This window comes from Lissotriton vulgaris, chromosome 2_1 (assembly GCF_964263255.1).
Source record: "Lissotriton vulgaris chromosome 2_1, aLisVul1.2, whole genome shotgun sequence".
Lineage (NCBI taxonomy): Eukaryota > Metazoa > Chordata > Amphibia > Caudata > Salamandridae > Lissotriton > Lissotriton vulgaris.
This window is the reverse complement of record NC_141687.1, coordinates 422,295,941-422,322,565: the sequence shown is the minus strand read 5'-3', so window position 1 is coordinate 422,322,565 and position 26,625 is coordinate 422,295,941. Positions and strand designations below refer to the sequence as shown.

Sequence of the window (26,625 nt, the reverse complement as noted above, 5' to 3'; positions counted from 1 at the left end):
CAACTCTTAACCAAGCTTTTTGAAAAAAGTATTTCTTTTTCAAATGCATCTCCGTTTCCTACTGTGTACCATCTCAGATCAGGGCGACTTAGTCATTGCACAATAACTCCCTTCCTCAATGATTGCTCAGTTTTTTCAAAGTTTATGACAAATACCTGTAATCTTCTGAGCATTGCATGCCCTAGTTATCATTTATTAATTGTAATAAGGTAACCCAATATTACCCTATGAGAGAGGCAGGCCTCACAGTAGTGAAATATGAATTTGTGAGATTTTCACTACCAGGACATGTACAGCTTAAAAGTACATTTCCAACTTTTTAAATACAATGCACCCTGCCCAGTGGGTTGTTTAGGGCATATTCTAGGAGTGACTTATATGTATTGAAAAGTAGGTGTGGGCGTAACTGATGTAATTCTCTCTAGCATAGTTACTCGTAATCACAGCAAAATTATAATTGTGCGCAATTATGTGAGCAACGTCATCCAACATTTAATACAATTTTGGTAGTGCAAAAGGCACTCTTGGGTCTAAAATGTGCTTGAGGATGTATTATGTACTAAGAAAGTAGAATGAGTTGCTACAGAACATGAATGGTAGTAACCAACAGTCTCTTAGTTTGTTGATCCTGTACTCCTGCGATAGTATGTTACTCTGACATAATTAAAAGATGCCCAGGACCATTAAAAAGTGAGTTTCCTGACTTGCAAGGGATTTATATTGCCAGGTCAAATAGCAGTTTAAAACTGCCCACTTATGCTGCAAATAGACATGTTTTAGAGGGCTACTTAAGTGGTTGGCACAATAAGCGCTGCAGGCCTACTGGTGGCATTTAATTTTCAGTATCTGATTACCTACTCTAGTAGTTTACTAGTGACGTATAAGTAAATTAAATGTGGCAATTGTTACTTAGCGATTTTTATCATGTTGAAGGAGAGAGAGAACAAGCACTTAAGCACAGGTTAGCAGTGGTAAATGGTAAATGTGTGCAAAACCACCATAGCACAACATCGGCAAAACATGAGGGATGAAGGCAAAGGGTTTGGGGATTACAAGGCCCTGTGCCTACCTGTCCTCGAACCTCGCCTGACCTCTCCGCTCAGCAACCCTCAATGGCCCATCACTCATTTTTGCCACCTGCGTGCAGCAGGTGGAGATGTTAGCAGAAAAGTCTCCAGATTCAGAAAACACGCATCGTTTTTTAACCCAATCATTCCAGGTTATGCAGATTTTTCATCATTTCGCAGTCAAACACTAAAATGCCTGAATTTATGCCTGGCGGTACAGGTTAGATTCAAAAACTCCAACCCTGGTGTCTCCCTTACTCACTTCTGAGCATAAAGAGGGTATGTTGTTCTTAATGTAAGGAGCAGGTCAGTACTAATGAAGCCCAGTTTGAGACTATTGTATTTGTCACTGATTTGGTTTCAGGAATGGCCAGTGGGCCTGGTATTTGTGATATTTGTGGATACGTCTGGATAGGTTAGCGGAGGAGGATCACTGAGGTGCTTTAACATGCATACTGGAGCCTGATATGATAAAATTTAGAATTTGTTTTTAGGACTGCAGACCATAATAAGATCACATGAAAAGAATTGGGAATCGATAATAAGAAGCACCTTTGGTATGAGAGAGCAACAAAATGCAGTGGTGATGTATCACTCTGTACAGAGAGAAAATACATTAGTAGAAAAAGTTATGCTTTAGTATGACCTCTGGTTTGGTTGACAGCACATTGAGGTGCAAAATCACCTTTGGTGCAACATCAGTTTTATTAAAATTGGCCTAAACCTTTTGCCTACCTCCTCCCCTTTTTGCTAAATTAGTTTTTGTTGGCTTTAGGACTCCCTGCACTTTACCACTACTATGCAGTGCTAAAGTGCTTGTGGTCTCTGCCTCAAACATGGTAGCATTGTCTTAAACCAAATTGGCATATTTAATTTACTTATAAGTCCCTCGGAAAGTGCTCCATATGTGCCCAGGACCTGTAAATTAAATGGTGCTATGGGGGCTGAAGCACTGATTGTTCCGCCCACTTGAGACGCCTTTAAACGTGCCTCAAGCTTACCATTGCAGAGCCTCTGTGTGCAGTTTACACTGCCGTTTAGACCTGGCAAAATAAACCTTTGCATGAAAATGATGGAATGCACACCAACATATCCTTAATTGATTCATTTAGATGATGCTTATTTGGCAGAGTTATTGTGTGCTGGCATGTTTGTGCTCTGCCCCCAAAGCACACAGATAATGACTTCAAAGTGGAGCATGAATGCATTCCAACCACATTTCGCACAGCAAAGAAAGTGCAGACAAATCCTTCATTCCTCAAATATTATATTTTATTCCTTTGTTTGTCCAAATGATATATTACACAAGTTTGTCACAACATTTTCACTCTTCAAATTAAGACAACGTGAAAAACATATTTTTCTAATCCTGGTGACATGCCAATCCAGGCCTTAATCACCAGCAATACCCAATGAATTTCAGGCTCACAAACAGCCCTTCCTCAGGGGTAGCTGAAAAGTTAAAAATAAATATTAGTGTGACTTATATTATGCAACAGCTATGCAATCAATACTCTTCTTTCCCACCATGCTCAATCCAATCCCCACTCATCTGTCCCTCATATTCTGCTGTCCAGCTATTGCCACGCCCAACGCTGTGACAAAACGTATGAACACTGCACTACATCATTCAAACCATGGTCCCCATTTGCCTCAACCGTAAGAAAACTTTCACAACACTGCCAAAATAAATGACCAAAATCATACCGAACTGCCCTCCTTCACATTAACGATGTTCCCCGAATGTCACTGTACCTGCTACTTACAAGAAAAATACTCAGCAAAACCTTCATCTCTCTTAAGGTTCATGGCACATCTGTGCTTCAACTTACCTACTCATAATTCATCCGTTGAAACCGCCGCAAGTGACACATCTGTTTCAACCCCCCTTGATGGATTTTAAACCGGCCATGTGATCGTGAGTCTTCACTGAAACCTTATACATAAAAAGCGTCTCCTCCCAGACGCTTTTTATGTTTATGGTTTCAGTGAAGACTCCCTTTTCCTCTGCCCTTCTCAGTAATCTATTCTGCTTCTCTGATTGCCTCCCTAAATCTTCCTTAGTTCTTATCTAGAAGTTGCTCAATTCTCATGATTTTAGGTGCAGAAATGCATATGAGAGTAAAAAACTGACATTTAAGTGCAAAATATTAGTTTAGTGGTAGAACACATTTGGTGTCAAGTTACTAGGACCGAGGTATCAATGTAGGTGCTAGATCATAGAGAAAATGTGCTAGTATGGTGTCACATTTTGTAGTAAGGCTTTACATCAGTGTGATATCACATTTTATTCATAGCACATTAATGTGCAGAGTGAACCTTGATGCAACATCAACCCCGGCCGCATTGCAATATAATCAGCATTGAGAATGTCACATTGTGCAGCAAAACCACATTCAAGTGCAACATTAAATGAAGGTGTCAAGTTACTAGGACTGAGGTGTCAATTTAGGTGCTAGATGATAGGGAAAATGTGCTAGTATGTTGTCACATTTTGTAATAAGGCTGTACATCAGTGTGATATCACATTTTATTCATAGCACATTAATGTGCAGAATCAACCTTGATGCAACATCAACCCCGGCTGCATTGCAGCAATATAATCAGCATTGAGAATGCCACATTGAGCAGCAAAACCACATTCAAGTGCAACATTAAATGAAGGTGCATAATCACTATCTGTACAAGCATTAAAGTGAAATCACTTTTAACTTCAGACATCACATTTAGGAGGAAAAGCACATTTAGATGCAAAACCAACATTGATGTAAATATGTGGATTTGAACAAAATATTTTTTTATTAGATGATGAAGTCATTATGCACATAAGTTTTGTTCAAATTTGTGTATTTACATCATAATGTGAAGACGTTCGGGGACAGGGGCCAGGACCCCTGGACAAAATGGGACTAGGATATGTTGGAATGCTCAACAACTCCGCGACTTATGTCCCGACCTCGCTAAAGACTGTCTTCACAGTCTTAATGCAGAGGATACCAATAGCTGCAAAGTCTGTCAATGCACATGGCTAACCAGACCCCTTCCCAGGGTGGAGCACACCAGGATTACGTGTGGGTTACTTAACACCAGATTCATGAGGAAACACAGTCTCGATATTTATGATCGTCTATCAGACATGAAACTCGATCTATTGTTTCTCACAGAAACCTGGCTGGACTCCAATTCTGGGCTGGATATAGTTGCCTCTCTTCCTGCGGAATACTCTATGGTTCATTTGGATAGGGTCGGAGGCAGAGGTGGGGGGATAGCAATAATTTTCAAACAGCCATTGACTTGCCAACTTGAACCCTCTCCCATCGCCGAAGGCGAGATAGGAGCCTTTTCCATCAAGGTCAATACGGGGAATACAGTGAATGGCCTACTGATTTATCGTCCTCCAGGCCCCCCCACCCAGTTTATTACCTGCTTGATGGATGGTATGACGGAGACTGCCCTCCGCAGGGATAAGTTTCTGCTTCTAGGTGATCTGAACATCCACTTAGATAATCTAGCAGATAAAGCAGTTTCTGATTTCTACCAGCAACTTCTGTCCCTTCAACTTCAACTATCCACTGAATCCAAAGCCCCCACCCACCTCAAGGGCCATTTGCTGGACCCTATATTTGCCAACTGGGATGGTGTAAATGTCCAGTCTCCTATCCCTGTCCTGTGGTCCGATCACTTTGTAGTTCTTTTTACATTAACTGCCCCCGCAATTAATGCCCAAAAGCCCTATAACGCTAAATACCTGAGTCGGAAATGGACTACATTCTCTAAAGCCAAATTCGACCCTGCCCTCACCAAGGGTGGCAGACCAGGTGGGGAAGATGCTGTCACTGCCTCCGACAGACTTGATGAGCGCATTACTGCGGCTCTAGATGCTACAGCTCCCCTCTGCCAAAAAAAACCCTATAGCAGGCCCCATAAATCGGCCACTTGGTTTAGTGATGAACTTCGCCTAGCCAAGGCAGAATGTAAGAAACTAGAAAGACAATGGAGGGTGGCGTACTTAGATCAAGCCAAACTGAAATATATAGGCAGACGTAGGGAATATCACAACCTAATTAGGCGCGCCAAAACCAACTACTTTTCAGGCAGGATTGGAGAAGCTCATAACTCCACCAAAGAGCTATTTAAAATCTATAGAGAAATCTCCATTTGCAGCTCCTCTGTCAACCCCTCCTCGAGCTCAGTTGAGTCCTGCAACCGCATTGCAACCTATTTCTCTGATAAGGTGGCTAATATCTACTCCGCTTTTACAGGGGGTAAGGTAAAGGCAATAGAGTTCAGGGAAAATCTTAAATTAGATGAAGGTACAAATAGGTTTGGCAATTGTATTACTCCATTCTCGAATGAGTTGCAGCGGATTTGCCGCTCTATTAAATCTGGGTCTCCCTGTGACCCGGCATCACCGAAACTTCTTGGAGGAAGTATTGAAACCTTAGAACCATACATTAGAGATGTTCTCGATATCTCTTTTAAGACCTGCAATGTACCTAAAAATTGGAAGCAAGCTATTGTGCTCCCGCTTCAAAAAAAAAAAAAAAACTCAGCTGGGATAGGATGGACAACCTGAGACCTATTTCCCTTCTCCCTTACATGGCCAAGGTAGCAGAAAAGGTGGTCAATCTTCAACTTATGACCTTTGTGGAGGAATCCAATCTTCTCCACCCCACTCAGTTTGGATTCCGCCCACCCCACTCTATGGAGTCTGCGTGGCCACTGAGACCATCAGGCAAGGGGTAGATGAGGGACAAACTATGGAACTTATTCTGCTCGACCTAAGTGCCGCCTTTGACACTGTAGCACATTCCATCTTGCTACAGTGTCTTAATAAGGGCGGAATCAATGGGAGGGCACTCAGGTGGATACAGTCCTTTCTGACAGAGAGAGGCTTTCAGGTTAGACAGGGTGAACACTACTCCAGAAGGTGTAATCTCGATCAAGGGCTTCCTCAGGACTCTGCCCTAAGCCCCACCCTGTTTAACCTTTACGCCTCCCCTGTAGCCACTATTGTGGAAAGATATGATATCCAACTTGTATCTTACGCGGACGACACGCAGCTGGCCATCTCCCTATCACGGGCACCCGGAATTGCGGCCGCCGACTTCAGTGCTTGCATGCAGGAGCTAGCCTCCTGGATGTCTAACAACTGCCTGAAGTTGAACGGCTCCAAGACCGAAGTGCTCGTGGTGGGGGGGGGGGTCCATCTGTGTGGTCCTCAGCATGGTCACCGGACTGTCTGGGCCCTACCCCTGGGCCATGTCAACAGGCAAAAAATCTCGGAGTACTATTTGACTCAGAACTGTCATTTGCGCCCCAGATTAATCGGGTAGTGGGACTGTGTTTGGGATACTCAAGACCTTACGGAAGGTCTTTGACCTGCTCCCTGTTGGTGACAGACAGGCCCTTGTGCACGCCCTGGTAACATTGAGACTCGATTATGCCAATCTCCTTTACTTGGGCAGTACGGCCAGCAGTCTCAACCGCCTCCAGGTATTGCAGAATGCGACAGCCCGGCTGGTGCTAAGGCTTCCTAGGCGAACTTCATCTAAAGCTGCTCTAAAGTCCCTCCATTGGCTGCCGATCCGTGAAAGGATCAATTTCAAAGCCCTTTGCATATGCCATCGCATCCTGGGAGGTAGAGCACCTGCCCCCCTTAACTCTCTTATCACCCCCTACAGATCAGAGCGGATGCTCAGATCTTCTGGCACTGGCCTGGTCGCAGTCCCTAAAATCCGTAGAGCCCGTATGGGGGGCAGATCGTTCAGACTTCTTGCAGCCAAGAATTGGAACCTCTTACCGACTGCATTACGCCTTGAACCCTCTGAGGCCAAATTTCGCAGAGCCCTTAAATCAAACCTGTTTCTCCTAGCACTGCCTTAAATTTCCACCCCCCTCCCCCCCCACATACACAATCTCAGCGCAGGGACACGGAGAGTGTAACTACGCGCATTATAAAATTCCAAAATTCCAAAATAAATAAGACATGAATGTGTCCAAAATATTAAATGACTTATGATGAAGTCATTACGCAGTGTAAACTTTTTTATGAGAAAAAGGGATTTTTTAACCTGTGACTCAATGAAACAAGAAGTGGTCATAAATATTAATATGAGGGTATATGATGTACTGTATATTCATATGTGATGCAAATAGTGTTTTAAAAAGTTTTTTTATTACTTTACTTGTCTCTATGTTCTTCATGTCTAATTACTGTACACCATTAGACTGTGATTTTTGCACAGGATTTCAGAGAAAAAATATTTTCAAAAATAGCATTTTATGTATGTTGCTGTAGCTCTGAAGAAGTCTTGTGACGAAAAGTGTTAGCTACATTTGAACTGCATGTACTCAAACTCCTTTTGAATGTTGTTCTAAGAGCTGAAAACATAAGCCAAATCATAAAACATTCTACAATGAAGTTTCAAAAAGAGTTCCTATTTTCTCAGTGCTCCTGCTTTTGGCAACTTATCCAACCTTTTACTATGAAAGATTCCCTGAAAAGGTCAATGCAATAAGATCGAAAAGAAGTTGGTGAAAACAATTTTAGAATACAATTGACAGAGTAGGATGATTAAAAACAAAGCTTGAATAAAAATTAAATATAATGAAGAATGATTTATAATTGAAAGTAATTTATCAAGATAACCTGATGGTAGTCTTTACTCGCACACATAATTGCAAAGATTTTTGGACAACATCCGAAACATACAAACACTGAACATTGAACGAACAACCTATAGACACTTTCCTTTTTTCAACTATAGTTCAATTAGTGGTAATTTAATTACACATCCTAAAAGATGTACTTGGGAGGGGGCTAAACTAGTTTGAAATGCCCGTTTAATCAGATTGTGTCAAATATTATGGTAGTCAGGCTAGTTGGAGAATATGGGGGAGCAATTTAAATATAAAAGGGCGATAGGCATAAGTAATATAGTTTCATTTCTACATGATTTATGCTAATGAGAATTTTGCATTTGATGGATTGCTTATATAGTGAAAGTTGGGATGGAGTGTAAAATGAACAAGTGAAACAGAAACAAAATGTAAATCTGGGGTTATTTGTACCTTATGCGTTTTACCCTTGAATGTTGATTACATTTTCAAAGAAATCTGAAGTTCATTGCATATTTTGAGAGATTGTAGTATTGGAATGGTATTTCTTTTTATTTTATAGAATACTGAATATGTATCTTCCTGGAAAAGGATAGGGAGTCCCAAAATGCCCGGAGGTTGCATTAATAATATATACTTAATATCAATGGTTAACAGTGATTTATGCATTAGAAATTAGAAAGAGCATTATGGAACTCACATACAATCAACATTTAAAAACAATGTATTTTTGGACCCTATCAGCAGTGCTACTCTTATTTAATAATGACTCCCAGTCAAGTAAAGTATTGACCGCAACGTTTTCTGTATATATTACTGAAATGCTTCTGGCACCTAAGCCTACCTTTGTATATCCCACTGTCCCTCTGTTTACCACTGGAGAAATACTATTGATGCTCCTTTAAGGTATAAGATGAGTGAAATACAGAGATGCAAAGCTCTACTCAAGTCTCAATACATACTGATAATACACACAAAATGCACAGAATATAGCCTCGAGTTAGAGAAAGTCACATTTGAAAGATGACAAGAGATTACAATGGGTCTGATCAAAGAATCTGCTAATATTGGGTGACATTTTTTTGTGCTAGTATTAACAAAATAGTGTTATGTTAAATGGGGTAGGTGAAGTGTATGAATACACAATTATCAATAAATCATATGCAGGAAAATGTATCCCATGCACGGACCTCAAATGTGAGGATAATGCTCTCTACGCAGCACAGTCAGAAATTTGTGAGTCTACTTTTCCATCTGTTAAAAAGGTCAATTCAAGATGCATGAAATTATTTTTGAATGGGCTTCTGTATATGACACTGGAAGAATTGCACACATTTAAAATATCAATTTCTAAAAAATGACCAATATGCTTTAATGAAAAGTTATGGAGATGGTTGCATATGATCTGGTCTTTACCACACCTAGAAGACTTCTGGATATCAATTTGTGACTACATTTTGGAGGTAATAGGGCATAAGATTGAGCAAAGAGAAATAACACTTGCAGAGAGTAATTTCCCGAAACAAGTTAGGAAAATAATCCTCTTAGAGATGTTTGTCCTACGATCACTATTCACTCAGAAATGGAACGAAAAGGACCCACAGTTTCTCCCAGTGGGCACAAATAATGTTAACACCAAGGGTGATAGAATTTAGCTCTGCAATACACATAGGAACAATGGATAAATATAAAAGAATATGAGGCAAAATGGGGCAATATCTGAAAGCTATTCCTAAGAACAAAATGGGTCATGCGTTATTTAAATTTATAATAAAAATGAACTAAAATGCATTGTCACTTTAGAGGGGGAAACTTGAACAGCGATGCAATTAATTTTTTTTATATATGTGTATGTATGTGCATATGTGTGTTTAGGTATATGGCCTTTCTTCATGGTAACATTGTATGGGTGTTCCTTATTTATTCCCACCCTGAATATTACTTAAATCTTACACTTGCCATGAGTAAATCCCTTAATCCAGGATGTGTCAAAAGGTTTAGGGTCAGCCAGAAACTTGAATGATTGTGGGTATTCAACTACTTAGGCAGTGATCCTTGACCAAAAGCATCCTTCACATGTGAGAATGTTGGTTCACACGTGAAAATATACCATAAAAGTGTAATTGGGCTTCAAGTAACAAGAGTGAGCCTGCACTCATCAGTGTAGGTATTTGCACACCTTAGTTCGGTTTAAGTGGAAAGAATAAATTGGACTTTGACTATGCCACCAATAGCTTTCTCTGATTGTACATTACAGTAATCACAGGAAGCTTTTCAATTAGTATTTTAGTTGGTGTATTGTGGGGGCCAGGCTGAGCATTGATTGTAGCTGTTTTGTTTTGGGGAAAATTAAATGCCTATACTAATTTCTACATGTATCTGGAAATTCGGACTTCTACGAGTAAGTAATGCCTAGAGTAATGACTAAAGATCAGAGGTTCTCGAAACAATTACTTTCACTCTGTGCCATAAAAGAAGAACAATGCAGTCAGGACATTGATGGAAAACCACAGCAAGAGAAACATATTAGGATCAGTCTCCAGCTAGCACATGGAGAAAGGCATGCACGTGTGGAGGTACCGTAGTTTGACCATTTTCTCAAATTACTGTGTCATGACTTCACAAAGCAATGAAGTCATGTCTTTGGCTGTTGCTTACAAATTGATGAGACTATCTCAAGGGTGCAGGTTAGAAGACAGTAGACATTTTCAATTTGCTTGATCCATATTGTGTCTTCTCCTACCAGGAATGTTCCGGAGATTGCTGCAAAAAGTGTTCCCTCTCCAACGGAGCCCACTGCAGTGACGGGCCATGCTGCAACACATCCTGTCTGGTGAGGCAAAGAGCCTTTATATTGAATGTACCAGTGTCTGCTCTTATAAATAAAGAGTAAAATAAGACCGTTTCTGGGTAATAGTTACATATACAGAGTATGCAACTTATTGAGTACTTCTTTCCCTGAATGTTGAATGAATTGAATGCAACTAAAATATTTGTACCCGACTCCACAGCCTTCTCTCATTTGAACTTAAAGAAATTTGGAGTTGTTTTCTGGTAATGAAAAGTTAAGAATAGAGATTGTATTCTAAGATTTTCTTCAATCCAATATGACGATCCTACAATCATGTCAGAGGTGGTCTGGATCACTCTATTTGCTTTCAATAAAATATTTTACAGAGGTGCTGGGATAATGCATTAGTCATCTTAGAGATGCAAAGGTCAACTTACCAGTATATAGTGTAAATTGTGTTCATGTCAAATGTGCCACAGGCTATTCCATATTTGGTTCATGGAACCAAATATGGATTATTATTTTTTTAAATTTTCTTATTTTTTTACTGTAATGCCCTCTGATATCTGCAAGGGTGTTGTTCGCGCTCTATAAAACTTTCAAAATAAATAAATGAAGATTTTGCCTATGCCTTCGATATTTTGTGCATTTCCAAAAGTTATCTTGAAGCAGTCTTACTGAATCGACAGAGAACATTTTTAATGTTCCTCCATTAGCTTGCCTGACATTAATATATATGTGGTGCATTTTTTATTTATCTTTTAATTTCCAGTTTCTACCCCGGGAGTACGACTGTCGTGATGCTGTGAACGAGTGTGATATCCCAGAGCATTGCACTGGAGATTCTGCTCAGGTATAGTTTCTATTACTGCACCCTTCTGTTTTAGTAACATGTGATATTTGGGCGAGAAACAGAAAAGACCAAAGGGGTGATTAGGATGGCAGGCAGACATCCTTTTGGAGAATGTGACCGCTCGCCATTGGTGCGGGGGTACATCCGCCACAATGGGGGACGCATCCTGCATTCTTGACATTGCGGCGGGTGGTGCTCTCAGCACCGCCCACCACAATGCCAAGAAGGCATGTCATGCCTGCCATGTTGTGCATGAAACTGCAGGGGAGTACCATAGGTGCCCCCCATGTGCACCCCCCACTCCCCAGAATCCCTGGGGGCCCGCTACAGGCACGCAATGGCGAAAAACGCCTGCCTTTCCATAGGGGCATTGCCGCCATGGAAAGGCACAACCCTGCATATATGCTAATATGAATGGCGGTGTCTCCCAGACAACGCCACCATGTTAGCAGCTTTTCTGCACGGTCGACTCTGCGACCGGGCGGAAAACCGGTGGACGGTCTTTCCGTTTTTTTTTTTAGTGAGCGGATCGCCACCGCCATACGGGCGGTGGCGATCCGCCCGCTATCCAAATGACCCACCAAAGGTCTATTGCAACAGGTAGTAACAATGAAGTATGCTTTACCAGGAAATGTGGTAGATCAGTGATAAACTCCGTTTTGGAGAATCATCGGACAAACTCATTCGATGAAGTGGAGGTGTGAATCCAAATAAGCTCTCCTAATGTAATTGTGGCACAGAATGCTTTTTTCAATGCTCTCTTCGCAAACCTGGAAAAACACAGTCAGCGTGTTTAACGCTCTATAGGGAAAGTGCTTATTAACCATTATGGAAGCACTACGAAGACTAGATGAAGATGTCTCATCTTTGCCCAGACAGCCCTAGAAGCATTACTGGATGTTTTGAAGCTATGGAGACCAGTACAATCTTTGGTTACTAATTTAGAAATTAGTGCATTGTGGTAATACCTTGCCCACATAGAGAAATTGTGCTCAGAGATGCTGTAACACAGATTTGAAAACAATTGTGATGAGGATTTTTTGTGTGCAGTTGGTTCTATAACCAGAAAAATAAGAATAGTCATATTGTCTGCACAAAGTCAGTGCACGTACACTACACCTGAAAGAACCCCACACATTATTTATGTCGAGTTTAGCAGACAGAATTTAGTGCTTGAGTTTATTGTAATACTACAGGCTGAAGGGGTTTATGGCCTTCAATGGATCACTTTGAATCGTGCACCCTGTGGCATTGAAAAGAATAATCATACACTGACATTTATCACTGTGGTTCTTGGAAACATCCACCGACCATTAAAATGGGAGCGTTTAGACTTAAAGCTAGTTATCATAAACTCTACCAGGAAATCCTCCCAGTATTGGAGCTGATTGTTTTAATCCAAATATATTGCTCTTCATAGATTGTGTGATTCTGCATCAGATAATGCCAATTGACAAACAACACAACATGGCCAGTGGATGCTAAAAGTGCAGGGGTAACTAGCAGTTCAACAAAGACTGTAGAGACTGAAAGGTATAACCCCTTGCTGACCTTTTGCCTGCTCATTGTGCCTCTGCCATAAGCCTATACAGCTCTGACTGCTGTCCCTCTGTGCTGTCTCCGCTAAGCTGCTTGAGGTTTCTCGACCTCAGGCAGCTCCCCCCTTGCTCATAACCGGCTCTTTCATTTGAAACCTAGTGACTCCAGTGCCCCGCCTATGTTGAGAATGAACAGTCCCATGCCCACCTCTGACAAATGTACTTTGTCGTGGTAACCTAGCCCTTTAAGGTTAATGAGGCCATGCCTCACAGAGCCCCAACCATTTGCTTTACATATTTTGAACATGGTGCACTTGAATTTCTTCCTAGATTTCTCTACGTTTGCGTTGTCCAGCGCCCCCTTCCAATGGACATGCGGTATAATTTCTGATCAAATTAGATATGCTGGTCAGTGGCCAGACTTTTAAGGCTGGCCACTGCTGTCAGTCCAGCTATCGTGCTACTCATTAAATCCCTGTGTCTCAGGTTGGCCAATTCAGTAACCTCTGGGTGTATCACTACAGAGTCTGGTTTCTCCTTGTGCCTCATGTCCTCCTGTATGGTGGGCATTAATTGCTCCCACCTCATGCCTGGCTTGCCCATCCAGTGTACTTTTGTATCACACAACCACATTGCTTCATTGTTTCTCCGCGTTGTTACCCACCCTTGCGCCCCGGTAACATAAGAGTGTCCCAGGATCCATAACCTGTGCGTCGGCCGCTGGGAACGTTAGAGAAACTTTATATTAGGTTGTCCCCGAAAGGCATTTTATGCCCACCATCTGATTTGCTTTATGTGGCCCGACTCCAGGCCACAAGCCGCCACAGGGGTGGCTGCTACCATGCGAAAGGAGTGTGGTGTGAAATTCTTTGTTGGGAGCCCTGCTGCCCTGACTACCAATTTGAGGACAGCATTGAATTTGAACCGGCTGAAGTATGAACCATCCTCATGACAAAGTAACAGCCCATCCTTTAGTACTGAGTGCCTCAGGTACTCTTGCATGCAGCAGACTAGGCAGCAATCACTGTTTTTCATGCAAAGCAGGCGCATGAGCTTGACTGCGCCTGCCTGGTCTGTTTTAGACTTGTGCAGGAGTATATTCATGGCATAGTCCTCCATCACTATGTCCCCCCTTCACTAAACATTATCTTTCCCCTGCCACGAACCTGGCCATTAACATTATTTCGCTAACTCTGTAAGCCCCAAACAAAGCAAGTCAAAAGGCTGCCCGAAAGAGCAGCAGCTCATGTTTTTCTTTGCAGATGCTACCCAGTCTTCCCAGTATTTGTTGTAAGGTGCTAAAGACTAACAGCCGTCTCCCGTCCTGCCTCTGTTTGGTACCACATACATTCCACTACTTGGTGGTTCAAGTGTACCATGTAGAATTGGATGTTAAAGATGGCAATGGTAGGGTGGCATTATTGGCCCTGTGTGGTGGTGTTTCATTCTGTAGGACAATCCCACTATCGGTAATGGGAAGGTTAGTTCTAGTAAAGATATTAGTGCTCTACTTGCTAACCTGCCAGTGAAGTGACCAGGCAAACTCTTCAAGTAATTGGTTTTCTAGTTCTCCTTCATTTGCAGCTCGTGCAGGCACATAGTGACCCTCAATAGGATCCAACTTCCCATTTCCTAAGGAGGACTAAGAGTCCCAGTCAGTAAACTTCGCTCCTTACCATCGCAGCTCCAGTTGGTAGCTAGAGTATGTTAAATGTTTTACATGTCCTGGCAGTGAAAAAACTTCCAAAGTTGTTTTTCACTGTGGAAAGCTGGCCTTCCATAGACTAACGCTGATTTGCTTGCATGCGCTTAACTTAATAAGCACTAAATTCAGTTTCACCTAGAAAAATACTTCTTCCACTCATTTTAATTACAATGTAAAGCCCTCTTTAATGGTAAAGAAAGATTTTTAACTGTTTATTTTGATAAACCACTTTTTGAAATGTGGCATTTCCCTGCCTAACATTTCTGGGCCCTTTCTGTGAGTGGCTATACTGAGGGAAGAACTTATTTGAATTTATTTTGGAGATAGACAAAGTATTCCCCAACTCTCCTGGAATCTATGAAAACTTAAAAGAAGGACTGGCCTTCTGTGCGAAGACTAAACCTGCTTTCCTTGAACTGGGATTCCAGGGATGACAGCAAGGGTCAGCTGACTGACCCCCTTTGTGAACTACAGAGATACAGTAAGCATCCATAGGTCATCTACTGCAACTGTCCTGCTTGTTCTTTTTCCAGTGGAAACAGCCCTGGACTCTTGTACTGGCCTCAGGCAGACTGAGTTCTAATCCCCAAGATCCCCCCTCCTCAGCCCAGGTCCCTTCTTTGGTGTTAAAGTGTACTCCTCCTGTCCATAAGTTGCAAACAGGACACTTAAAACCTTTTTCAGAACTTCTCCACAAAAGAACCTCAGGCCAACACCAGTGAGCCTCAGCTGCTGACATCAAATCGCTCATTGTATTCGACTTTCCAGTTTGCCCCACTGAAGGGATCTTGACTTCCAGTAAAGTTTCAATGTCCGAACTTAGAGGGTTTCACCTAGACCAACGTTGAGCAGCAACCCACTGTTGACAATGCCTTCATAGGCCCAGACTTCAGGCTTTGCCAGCTCTGAACTTTCCCACCATTGACACTGAGCGTCTCAACCTTCCTGCCGGAGCGAAGGCATCCACAAAGGTCCTGCTTTTCAACCGACCTCCGTCGATGAGCTTCTCTTTGGATCAAGCCTGCACCCAACCAGCTGGTGACTCCAGCAACAAGGACCTTTCTCCCAAAAGTTTCTTAAGTATGAAGGTAAACCTTCCCTCATGACAAACCTGGCCTCCGTATCTGACCCACAATCGATCATGATCGCCCCAAATGTTTGACTTTAACTCATCTCATTGCAATCAGATTACAACGGTTGGTGCTCTGTGGTTTTTGGCACCCTTTTTAATTCAGATTTAAAAAATTCAGATCATTGGTTCTACTTATTGGATTTTTGTCGCGTTTATTCATTTTATTTATTAAAATGTGCTCTTTTTTCCAAATTGGTTTGGGGCTTTTCTTGTGTTGTGTTTTTTTCACATTATTACTGTTTGAGTGTTGCAAAAAGACTTTACACATTGACTCTGAGTTAAGACTGACTGCTTTTTGCCAGGCTACCAGAGGGTTAAGCACAGGTTTATTTATTAGCATTTTGGTTCACCCTGACAAAGATTGTGATTATTTCTTGAAATGGGTTCTCAGCCCTTCAAGAAAAAAACAAATCTCTTGCAGACATGTTGTTCGCTTTGGAAGATCTCAGGGAAATATGATCTTGCAACACCGATATGAACACTGGAGAGAAGGAATGGAAGCTGTATTAATTTACACCCATAAGGTATCAAGGAACGCACAATTGTGCATTCCTACAGTTTACTTTTCCACACAAAACTACCATACAGCTAGAAGGATGAGTGAAGATTACCCAACTGCCAATTTAACTCCCATATATACAGGGTTGTAGATTGAGTGTTCCTCCATATGGTTTGAACCTTCCAGTCACAAAGACATACTGGAAAACTAACTAGGAAAGTAACTAAGGAGGGAGCTCTTATACCAGGAACTTGTATATTTTGCTTATTGTGGTGACCCAAGAAAAAAGAAACCAAGCAGTAAATTGGTGCGAGTTCGTAAAAGACAGATTGCAATACCCTGAAAATCAGCTAGGGCTCCGAATACTTCATGTGGTACAATGACGTGCTGCAATACTGAGAGATTTAAAACCAGGGATGCAGCCTGGTCAGTAAGATTGGGGGTGTAAGCTTCAGTTTTTCCCAACAAACGAGCTGGCATAGCTTGTTAAAATACATTATAAGAAAGAAGAGAGAGAGAGGAGAGAGAGGAGTGCAAATTTCTAGCGGGTACTTAAAACACAATAGTTTTCAAACTAACAAAGTTTTAAGGCAGGGAGGAAAGAGGGACAGAGAGTGTGTGGGTACAAATCCAGGGTGAAATCCGACAGAGGCTTTACCATACCCGTCGCAAAAGCACCTGTACCCAACTATTCAATTCAGAACACACATTTAGGAGAGTGTAACACCACAGATACCCCCCCCCCCCGTTTCCTCCCAGAGCTGCACATCTGTTAAAAACGTGATATTGCATCAAGAAGCACAAAGCAGTGTAGCAATATTTCAAAACTAGGCGAAAGGAAAGGTCAACAGGTTGCCTCAATTTGTGACTAGGACACATCCGTATGTGAGGTGTATGCACACAGTAAACAGTCATAGATGTATGTATTGTCCTGTAGTAACTCTGTGGCCAGTCTCAGGAGATGTCTAGGAGATATCTGTCAGCTGCCTAATGTGCCCCTCTAAGTCATGATAGGAAATCAAGATGTCAATCAACCTACAGGTAAAACCATTGGTAGCACAAAGGTTATTGGGTCAATATTTGAAAACAGACTCTTATTTTGTTTCAGGTGTTCTATTGTTCTAAAAAAACATTAACACGTGTTGGAAAATAAATAATATATATCCTTGAAATCAAACCGTGTCTGCTTTTTATGCCCCAATCATTATTCCATTTTGTCAAGAGCAATTCCTCGATACGTGTTAAACATGAAAGTTAGTCAATTTTGATATACGAAATGTTAGGATATTTTATCTTCTGTGTTATGTAACATAGTGGGCGGGGTAATGCCTGAACCTTTGCCAAGAATATTGCGAATTATGAACATTTGCCAAGAATATTGTGAATTATTTCTTTATCAAAACATTTATGGTGCTGACTTTGTTTCTGTGTGTCTTTTCCGTTCCCATTGAATTAAGGCTGACTGCTCAAATATCGCTCACGCATCTACAGTTCCTGACAAATCTGAAACAATGTAAAATTAAATATCCAGTTCCACATGCATTTCTAATTCTAACGGTGAATACAGAGCACAATCTTAATCCTTGACAAGCACGAGCGACCTTTAGTTTAGGTCACAAATAGGTGAATTACCCTGCTTGGTTGTTTCCATTGGCATCGGTTTATATGCATCTGTGGGTGGGTTCCAATGACCACTAATTCATATTTTCGTTCATCTTTGCAACAATCAGGTCACAAAATGGGTAAAAGAGCCGAGTACTGGTTTCAGCACGGTTTTAGGGAGTTCACAAAGAGAGAGAGATGGAGTTATGGAGATTTTAGTTTTGGCGCCTCTCCAAGGTGCACTTTAAATCTCATTACTCTCAAATGTTTCTTCTTTTCCTTTTGCAGTGTCCTCCAAATCTTCGTAAACAAGATGGTTATGCCTGCGACTCCAATCAGGTACTGTGCATACCTTGGAGGGTTTTCCAGTCCAATACAATCTGCATTGGTTTGATCAACTTGTGTCAGGGTCAACCTATCACACTGTGCCTAGACTTCTTTGTCCTTTTGTAACACTGTACTATCGTACCACTGTTCCATTGCCTCATTTTGACGTTATCCCAGTCTGCTATTGTTTGGTGCCCTGTTAGACCAATGTACTATTCTTCAATAGAGCTATTGCCCTCTTGTCACACTACCCATTCTGTCATGAGCCCTTATTCTGTCTGTTTTGTTCTATTTGCCCATACCGCCTCTGTGGCATTTTTTTCCTGCCATTATCCCATAACTACTGCGCCAATTGGCTATGTCATTGTCACACTGACCTCATTACGAAGTCCCCTTTACCCTCTATGGTTATTCCATTCCCTTCCTCCGCTGAGTTAGTGATACCAGGGGCTTAGATAAATCGGGGGAGGCAGGGTTACCAGTCATTAACACTGGGACCTTGAGGGCATCTTGCAAAGTGTACGTTTAAGGGCACTGAGAAAAGGACTGGAGGTGGCTCCCAGTTAATATTCTTTATTCACTACCCATGTTAATTTGAAATTCGCTTCTAACCGAGCCAGAGCAGTATCATTTTAGGGGTTTTCCTGAGATGTATGGAGTTTGCCCTTAGATTAGGATTTAGCACATTTAATAACCTGGAGCTCCTTCTAAGGGTGTGCTACAGTCCTTTAGATCTACATACCTATTTCAGATTTGTGGTGCCATGCCTTTAATTTTGTGCCTTGTGCTGATATTTTTCTGGCAAGCGATATTCCCTGAAATCAACAGATTGGATGGACTCATAGACTTCATGAAGCTTAAAATTACAAAAAATTAGATCACATTAGCAGTTTTTGTCAACTATTAAATGCTTACATTGTGATCATGTACTGTTCTTCCCAGGGACGATGCTACAATGGAGAATGCAAGACAAGAGACAACCAATGCCGGTATATCTGGGGATCAAGTAAGTTATCTCATTGCATTTAGTTTTGTTATTTATGCTGATTGAGGTGCTCACTTTTAACTGAGCAAGTGATGTATATAGTTTTCTAAAGAAACCCACTATTGCTCATCGATTGAAGAAAAAGCGAAATTATATTAAAATCTCTACATTTCCTCACAGAACAGTAACTCTGATAAGCTAGTAGGGCTGAGGAAGTGCCAGTCAGTTGGCCAACTACAGGGTGTTTGGACATAAAGCCCCTGTGAGCATCTCTGCACTATGCAAGGCTTAAGGAAATGTGCAGCAGGGGGATGGCAGCCTGCGGGGCATTATGCCCAGGGAATGGTGCCTGGCCAGACCCTGCTGGCTACCTTCCACTGGGCCTGGTTTAACAGTGGTTTGCCACATTATGGGGGTAGGGGAGAAACAATCTTCTGCTGCACATGTCAGAACAATATGAGCAGTGGTGGATTGGCTGCTTGTGGCGGGACGGAGCTCAGGGCGAGGCCCGCACCTCCCACTACGCACAATCAAAAGCTGTGCTCAGAAGAGAGTTGGCTGAATATGATCAAACCCACAGAAATGTACCAAAAAGAAACAACGGTTGAAGTGAAATTATTGATAGGCATAGTAATAAGATCTTACCTTATGGTAACAAAAACCTCACAAATGTACTGAAAAAATAAAGGTCAATGTGACATTATAGTTAAATAACGAACATTTAAAAACAAAAAAGACACGGAAATTCTCCAGTTATAGTTTACTGAGCTAGCTAATACTTGCACCCTCTCCATGTCCTATTAATGACCTCACATATTAAATCACTCAGGGACAGTTTACATTACATCACTCATGATACCTCACATGACATCACTGGCGACATCACTGATAACACCATCCAACCGACCGTTCCTAAAATTATTCTAAAAATGGTTAGATAATTTTAAGAAATAAAGTCATTGGTAATGGGCCCACAAACATATACAGCATAGATTGACTATATGTTCATGTGTGCACATTTGTATAAAACAGTACTGGAGACAAGTCTGATTTAGTATGGTTAAAGTTATGTGGGGTACACATTAGCTACTAGAGAAGTTTTAAGTGCAAGCAATGTTTCATTTAAACAAGGTAAAGACTGAGGACAACTAATGTGAGCTGAACACAAATGTTTCAAATAGGTTGTGGCTTTAATCCAAGACCTGTTTACAAAATATATGCAAAAACGTAAGCTTCTTATTACAACACAATATTCACCTGCATATTTCCGTGCACATACTGACATTAAAGAGTTCTCACGTAGTGCAATCAACAATTTCTATATAATCTGGGGTTTTCTAAAGTGTAAATATTTTTTTGAATGAGTTAATGTTGTAGAATATAATGTGTGGGTCACTCACTTATAACTAGCTTAAGTTGCACTATGATTGTAAGATTTGTTCTAATGGTGTACCACATTCAGCACATTTCAGTAATATGTGTAAAGGTAAACTACTCAGTGTTATCGATATGGCCTGATTGTCCATGCCTTATCAAAGGTTGCTGTATAGTTGTGAAGACACTGATTTAAAATTCTATGTCAGATGAGGTATTTAACTGGTACACTTCATTAGGATACATAATTGCCAAACACTTCTTTGAATGGTATTCAAGGTTTAATATGGTGTTGATCACATTCAGCTTTTCAGAGCTATTGCATTTCTTACACACCTGAATACCACTAACAACAGATCGTAATAGCTTCAAAATATGGGCGATTTTACAGATCTGCTTAATGTTCTGCATGGTGTGAAGATTTAAGCCCATCATCAAAATCATATCTCACTAGTAAAACAATAGTGTACTTGTTCCATTGTGCACTATTGCAAACCCAAATGTTAACACTCTTAGGGACATATTCACAAGGATTTAACTCCAAATTTAACGCATCAAAAGTGGGTATAGAATTAACACCCCAATCACAAGCTGGTGCAAACTGCAGACAACACCAGTATTCACGTGATAACTGCTAATGAGATGCAGAGTAGGCGTTCCCGTCAAACCATACGAAAAAAACACATCTCAACTTTCACAACGAACTGCCAGATCTGCAAAGCGAAACAAAAACAGGTGATAAACTGCGCTAGCACAAGGGATTTTACACCTGCCTTTTGCTGGGGTTATAAACAACACAACGAACCGGGGGTCTAGATGCCTCAATTAAGGCTCATCAACACACACTCTCCTTCTGGTAAAGTGTTTGCCTCTGTCGCACCAAAAAAAAGGGAAATCAGACAGAAGAAACCGGAGTCTCTATGTGATATTTGGTAAGGATCAGCCTGTAACAGAATCTGGGTAACCATCAACTCTTCACGGTGATCAATATTATCATTTGGTCAGCCAGTTCAAGGGATGGTGAGTCTCTTGATCATAGAGCACACCACGCCGGTGTATATAAGGCTAGATCTCGCCCAAATTCACTCTAGAAAAGTAAAGTGAGTAATGCTATAATTAACCACTAGAAAAAACAGGAAGGGAAAGTAGTGCAAGAAATAGTGAGTGGTGAATTAAAATAAGGTGGTGTGTCCCAATATAGAACTTTTATTCAGAATGCGGACAACAACCCCCTAATTAAAAACAGAGCAGTGCAAACTGCAGTTTAAACAAATAACTGCCAAAAAGGGCCCAGAACAGTGCAAACTGCAGTTTAAACAAATAACTGCCAAAAAAGGGCCAACATGTTTCGGCCAAGTGGGCAAATAGTCCCCAGGCTTTCTTCAGGGCCTCTGCTCTTTTACAATTGCTACTGCATTAGTGAAAATTAGCACATCTATGCTATAGTATACTTGCTGTGATTAAGTGAAAACCAAAAAAATCAGATCCTCCACTTCAAAGGATGCAAATGGCATCTGTAATAAATCAAAATAAACAATTATAAGTCTCCAGTTCCTTATTGGAGTCCCTTTGGTAAATAAACATGCCACATATAATGAATTGAAATTCGCTCACCCAGCTTGACCGGGAAACTGGACCTCACTTCACCTGGACCATGCTCAGAGTGTTGAGGCCCCGCTCTGTAAACAGTAAGATAAAACAATGAGATGCAAGGAGAGGAACCATGGAACTTAAGAGATAATACATTTCCACATGAGACCTACAGCACAAATCTCTGTTTCTTAAAAAACTGTCCAGAAGGCAATCTATCCTCGACAACTAATAGTCACTCAAATAACACCCACTGCAAACACCACCTCACCAACAACAAAGGTTTGCTATAAAAAGTGGCTCCACCTCTAGCCAGTTTCCTCAGCCAAATAGACTTGATTCTGGTGCTTAGTATGGTATCTGATAAACATTTACAAGATACGATGGAAAAACCAATACTCTTGGATAGTTTGTTTAAAGAAGAGGAAAGTCATATTAGTGTGCTGGTCTTATTGTGTGTCAACATCAGATATATTCTCGAACCTACCTCTCCGTCGGTACCTCGAGACTGCTCTGAGTCTAGGGGGAGGCACCTGACTAGGAGAGGAGGCTCCTTTAAATATTTTCGAATCCCGAGTGTGTTCCACCTCTCTCTCGTTATTCAAAAATCGCTCACCTCTCGTGTGGCCCGAAATTGAATACTTCGTACCTCCCGTCCATCCTAGAAAGTAGCATAATAAAGCATAGTTCTAAGAGCAAACCGCCAGTAGTGAGTTTCCGAGACGCGCAACTACAAAATGACATCATTAAAAATGGCGTGTGTGTGGTTCAACGCGCTCCCTGTCCCATGATTCCTGGGAACTGCCTTAAGAACTACAGGATGGCGTCATAATGGAGGCGCTTGTAGTTTAAATAGCCCCTGGTACCTTAAGGGCCGGGTAATCAAAGATTAACACGACCAGCTCTTAATACACATCGTGTGGCGAATTAAGAGCAAACAGATGCCATTTGCATCCTTTGATGTGGAGGATCTGATTTTTTTGGTTTTCACTTAATCACAGCAAGTATTCATAGCATAGATGTGCTAATTTTTGCTAATGCAGTAGCAATTGTAAAAGAGCAGAGGCCCTGAAGAAAGCCTGGGGACTATTGCCCCACATGGCTGAAACATGTTGGCCCTTTTTTGGCAGTTATTTGTTTAAACTGCAGTTTGCACTGTTCTGTTTTTAATTAGGGGGTTGTTGTTCGCATTCTGAATAAAAGTTCTATATTGGGGCACACCACCTTATTTTAATTCACCACTCACTATTTCTTGCACTGGTTTCCCTTCCTGTTTTTTCTAGTGGTTAATTATAGCATTACTCACTTTAGAGTGAATTTGGGTGAGATCTAGCCTTATATATACCAGCGTGGTGTGCTCTATGATCAAGAGACTCACCATCCCTTGAACTGGCTGACCAAATGATAATATTGATCACATGAAGAGTTGATGGTTACCCAGATTCTGTTACAGGCTGATCCTTACCAAATATCACGTAGAGACTCAGGTTTCTTCTGTCTGAGTTCCCCTTTATTTTGGTGCGACATAGACAAACACTTTACCAGAAGGAGAGTGTGTGTTGATGAGCCTTAATTGAGGCATCTAGACCCCCGGTTTGTTGTGTTGTTCATAATCAAGTTTATTGGGGATGTGAATTTGGGCTGGTCTTTAAAATGCCTTTTGACCCTCATACTCTCTTTTTTGTTACGGTTTTCCTGGTGTTAAGCAGGATGACTACCTGCTGCATGAAAGGGAACACAGCCAAGAGACACACCGGAAGACCCACAGGTGCCTGGTTTGTGCCCCTGTTCTTCCCCGTCTTCTGGTGGAGACACAAGACCAATGTCTGGGTGGGGTGCCAAGAGCAGTGGGGGTTGAGGGCTTGGCTGCAGTAGGGGAGCGGAGTTTCCCCTGCATGGTATGGCAGTCCCTGAATAGGCCGCCTGAGGCTGGGTCCCAGGGGAGATGTATCCGGCAGTGCTGGCTAACATCGGCTGCAGAGCAGGGCAAGTAAACAGGGGCACAGAGACACCTGGAGGCCCGATCCTGGGAGATGCATGAGCTGCAGCATTGGAGTTGTGGTTGACACCAGCAGCCAGGCGGAGCAAGCCTTGCCCTAAGCAGCAGATCCCAGGAGTGGTGGTGAGGGGCCTGGCCCTAGGGGACACGAGAGCTGGGGATGCTGGTAGCACTCCTGGCATTAGGGCAGTGGAAGTAGGGGGGCTGCGCTCATATTACTGCCCAAACAACCTCCCATGACTTGGAAAGTCGTGCTTTGTTTGGCCTCAGTGGCCCCCTCCTCTTCCTTCACTCCCCCCACCGGGTGTGAGCATCTGAGCAGGACCCCAGAGGGTGCCTTGCCGGGGTAACAACTGCATGGAGGATGGGTGCAAGCCTACTTAACATCCCCCGCGCATGGCTGAAGGGCACGTCCTGTAGATGAACCTGGGGGTGCAATTGACTGCAGTGCAGTGACTTTGCCAATAATCTTTTTACCCAGCACTTCGAGCCCCAAAGTGGGTGCTGTGTGGATTTCTGATGGACAATGGACGACTGGCCATTATCACTCTGAAGTCACACCATACGGAGGGTTCTTATCCTCCACTCACCTTTACCTGCCTTCATTTACCATTGCTGCAACGAATGCTCACCGCAAACACCCCATCCCCCCCACATCATGTGTGTCAGCCCGGGCTGATACAGCTTCCCTGGCACACACACAGCCACACCGAGTACTTCACAGGTCTTCAGAAGACCATTTAATTACGCTAATGAGCTCATCGCACAATTTTCAGTGTTGTTGTTCTTTTTTTATCTCCGTCGAGATTGTTGTTTCGCGGAAATTGGCCGCGTTATCGGCTGACTATTGCATGGTACCACCGTGTTGTGAATTCCACGTTGAAACAGCGTGATATTCCCGCGATAGGCTGCAATGTGAAAAGTTGTGTTAACAAACTCTGGTGAGGTTTAACACACGTTCTTGTGAATATCCCCCTTAGTTCTTTGCATTTAAATGTATTATTGTGTAATTGAAAATATTTCGATTTCAAATCCTCATGAAACATATACACATGCACGTATTGTTTTAAAAGAAGTTCAACAATATGCATTAACATATATTCATTCTATTCACATCACAGAATTATGCTTTTCCGTTGTTTATATACCTACATTCTGTCCTTCCATACCCAATGCATTTCAGAACAGGTGTCCGTTCATCAGGGACCAACTCTGTAAACAACAAAAATGAGTATCAAATGACAATGTACAGAGTGTACTATTCATCTTCCTTATACACAAATTGCTACTGTTGGGTGTTATGAAACAGACTGCACATTGTCATTTGATACTCAGTTTTGTTCTTTACAGATTTGTTATGTGGTCTTTATTCCTCCCACTAAGTACTGGGTGTGATAAAATCTGCAACCTATTACATTTTTGCAGGTTGTCAGCTCAAGTTGGCAGAATTTAACAGGGGAAAAGCCTAGTTATTTCTGTGACTTGTGGATTTTCAATGTGTTATTCTTGTAATGTGTTTTTTTTACAAAGGATACATTCCACATCCCAGAGTATCCGATTTTGTCAGGAGCAATAAATGTGAAATGCCTATTACAGGCGCCCATACTCAGGGCCTAAGAGAGAAAGAGCAAGACTAGAACTAGAAACTACATAGGATAATATAGAAAAAGAAGAAAGAGAAGACCCTAGAAAGTCGGTCATGCAATACTATTACTCCAATCCTATAAGTCTAGTTGAAAATATATGTCTCCATAAAGATAAACCAAATACCCTCAGACTTCTCATAATATTTTGAACTCCGTTGGAGTCTTGCCACAGCCCCAAATCCTCAAGCTATTTTTTTCAATATTAGATTTCTTAATGGATGTGCAATATCAAAGACGTTCCATCTTTGCACCTGTCACAGTCCCCAGCTGCTACATAATCTCCTCTTCTGGCATGTTCAGGAGTCTCCTCAATCATCCTAAAATAGATAAATGCACCTACGTTTGCTTGATTACCCACAATTGTTTTAATTACTTCATTCAATTTAATGACAGAAAGTGTAGACTTTAAATCCTGACCAAAACAAACATTGAAAGTACCTTAATTCCTCTTCCATTTCCAACAAGCAACTGAGTCTAGCAGACTTACTTAACCTGTGCATTCTGTCAGACTTTCAATGTCTGGGATATCCCTAGTGCCATGTTAAAGATTTTGGTTAGAAGTTGCCCTACTGTCGCTTTCCAAGACTACATTATTGTTAATTAGGGCTGTTAAGATGTACTCTTAAGATTCTAATTAGGATGGCTTCGATTCTTTTCCTTAGTTTATGAGATACTTCTACCAATGATGTCAGCACACTTCACTCAAGGTGTGGTCACAGGAATATGACAAACAATGTTGGCTAACCTAATTTGACAACAAGGTAATGAAGTAGAGATTTGTACTTTCGAAAACAGACATTACCTATTGCAAATATCAATTGTTGAGGGAGACTTTGGAAATCCTTGTAGCACAACAGCAGGATCATTCATATTGGTTTAGCATGTTACCAGTAGAT

At 41.6% G+C, this 26,625-nt stretch overlaps 1 protein-coding gene across 2 annotated transcripts in view; it reads left to right on the top strand.

Moving 5' to 3' along the window:
- Positions 1–26,625, top strand: part of ADAM23 (ADAM metallopeptidase domain 23) — a 711,121-nt gene that overhangs the window by 558,869 nt on the left and 125,627 nt on the right. For both annotated transcript variants that reach the window (XM_086955318.1, XM_086955319.1), the window contains exons 17-20: positions 10,435–10,521; positions 11,252–11,332; positions 18,097–18,147; positions 19,078–19,141. In XM_086955318.1, the coding sequence (XP_086811444.1) occupies positions 10,435–10,521; positions 11,252–11,332; positions 18,097–18,147; positions 19,078–19,141 (283 nt within the window). The remainder of the gene's footprint in view (positions 1–10,434; positions 10,522–11,251; positions 11,333–18,096; positions 18,148–19,077; positions 19,142–26,625) is intronic.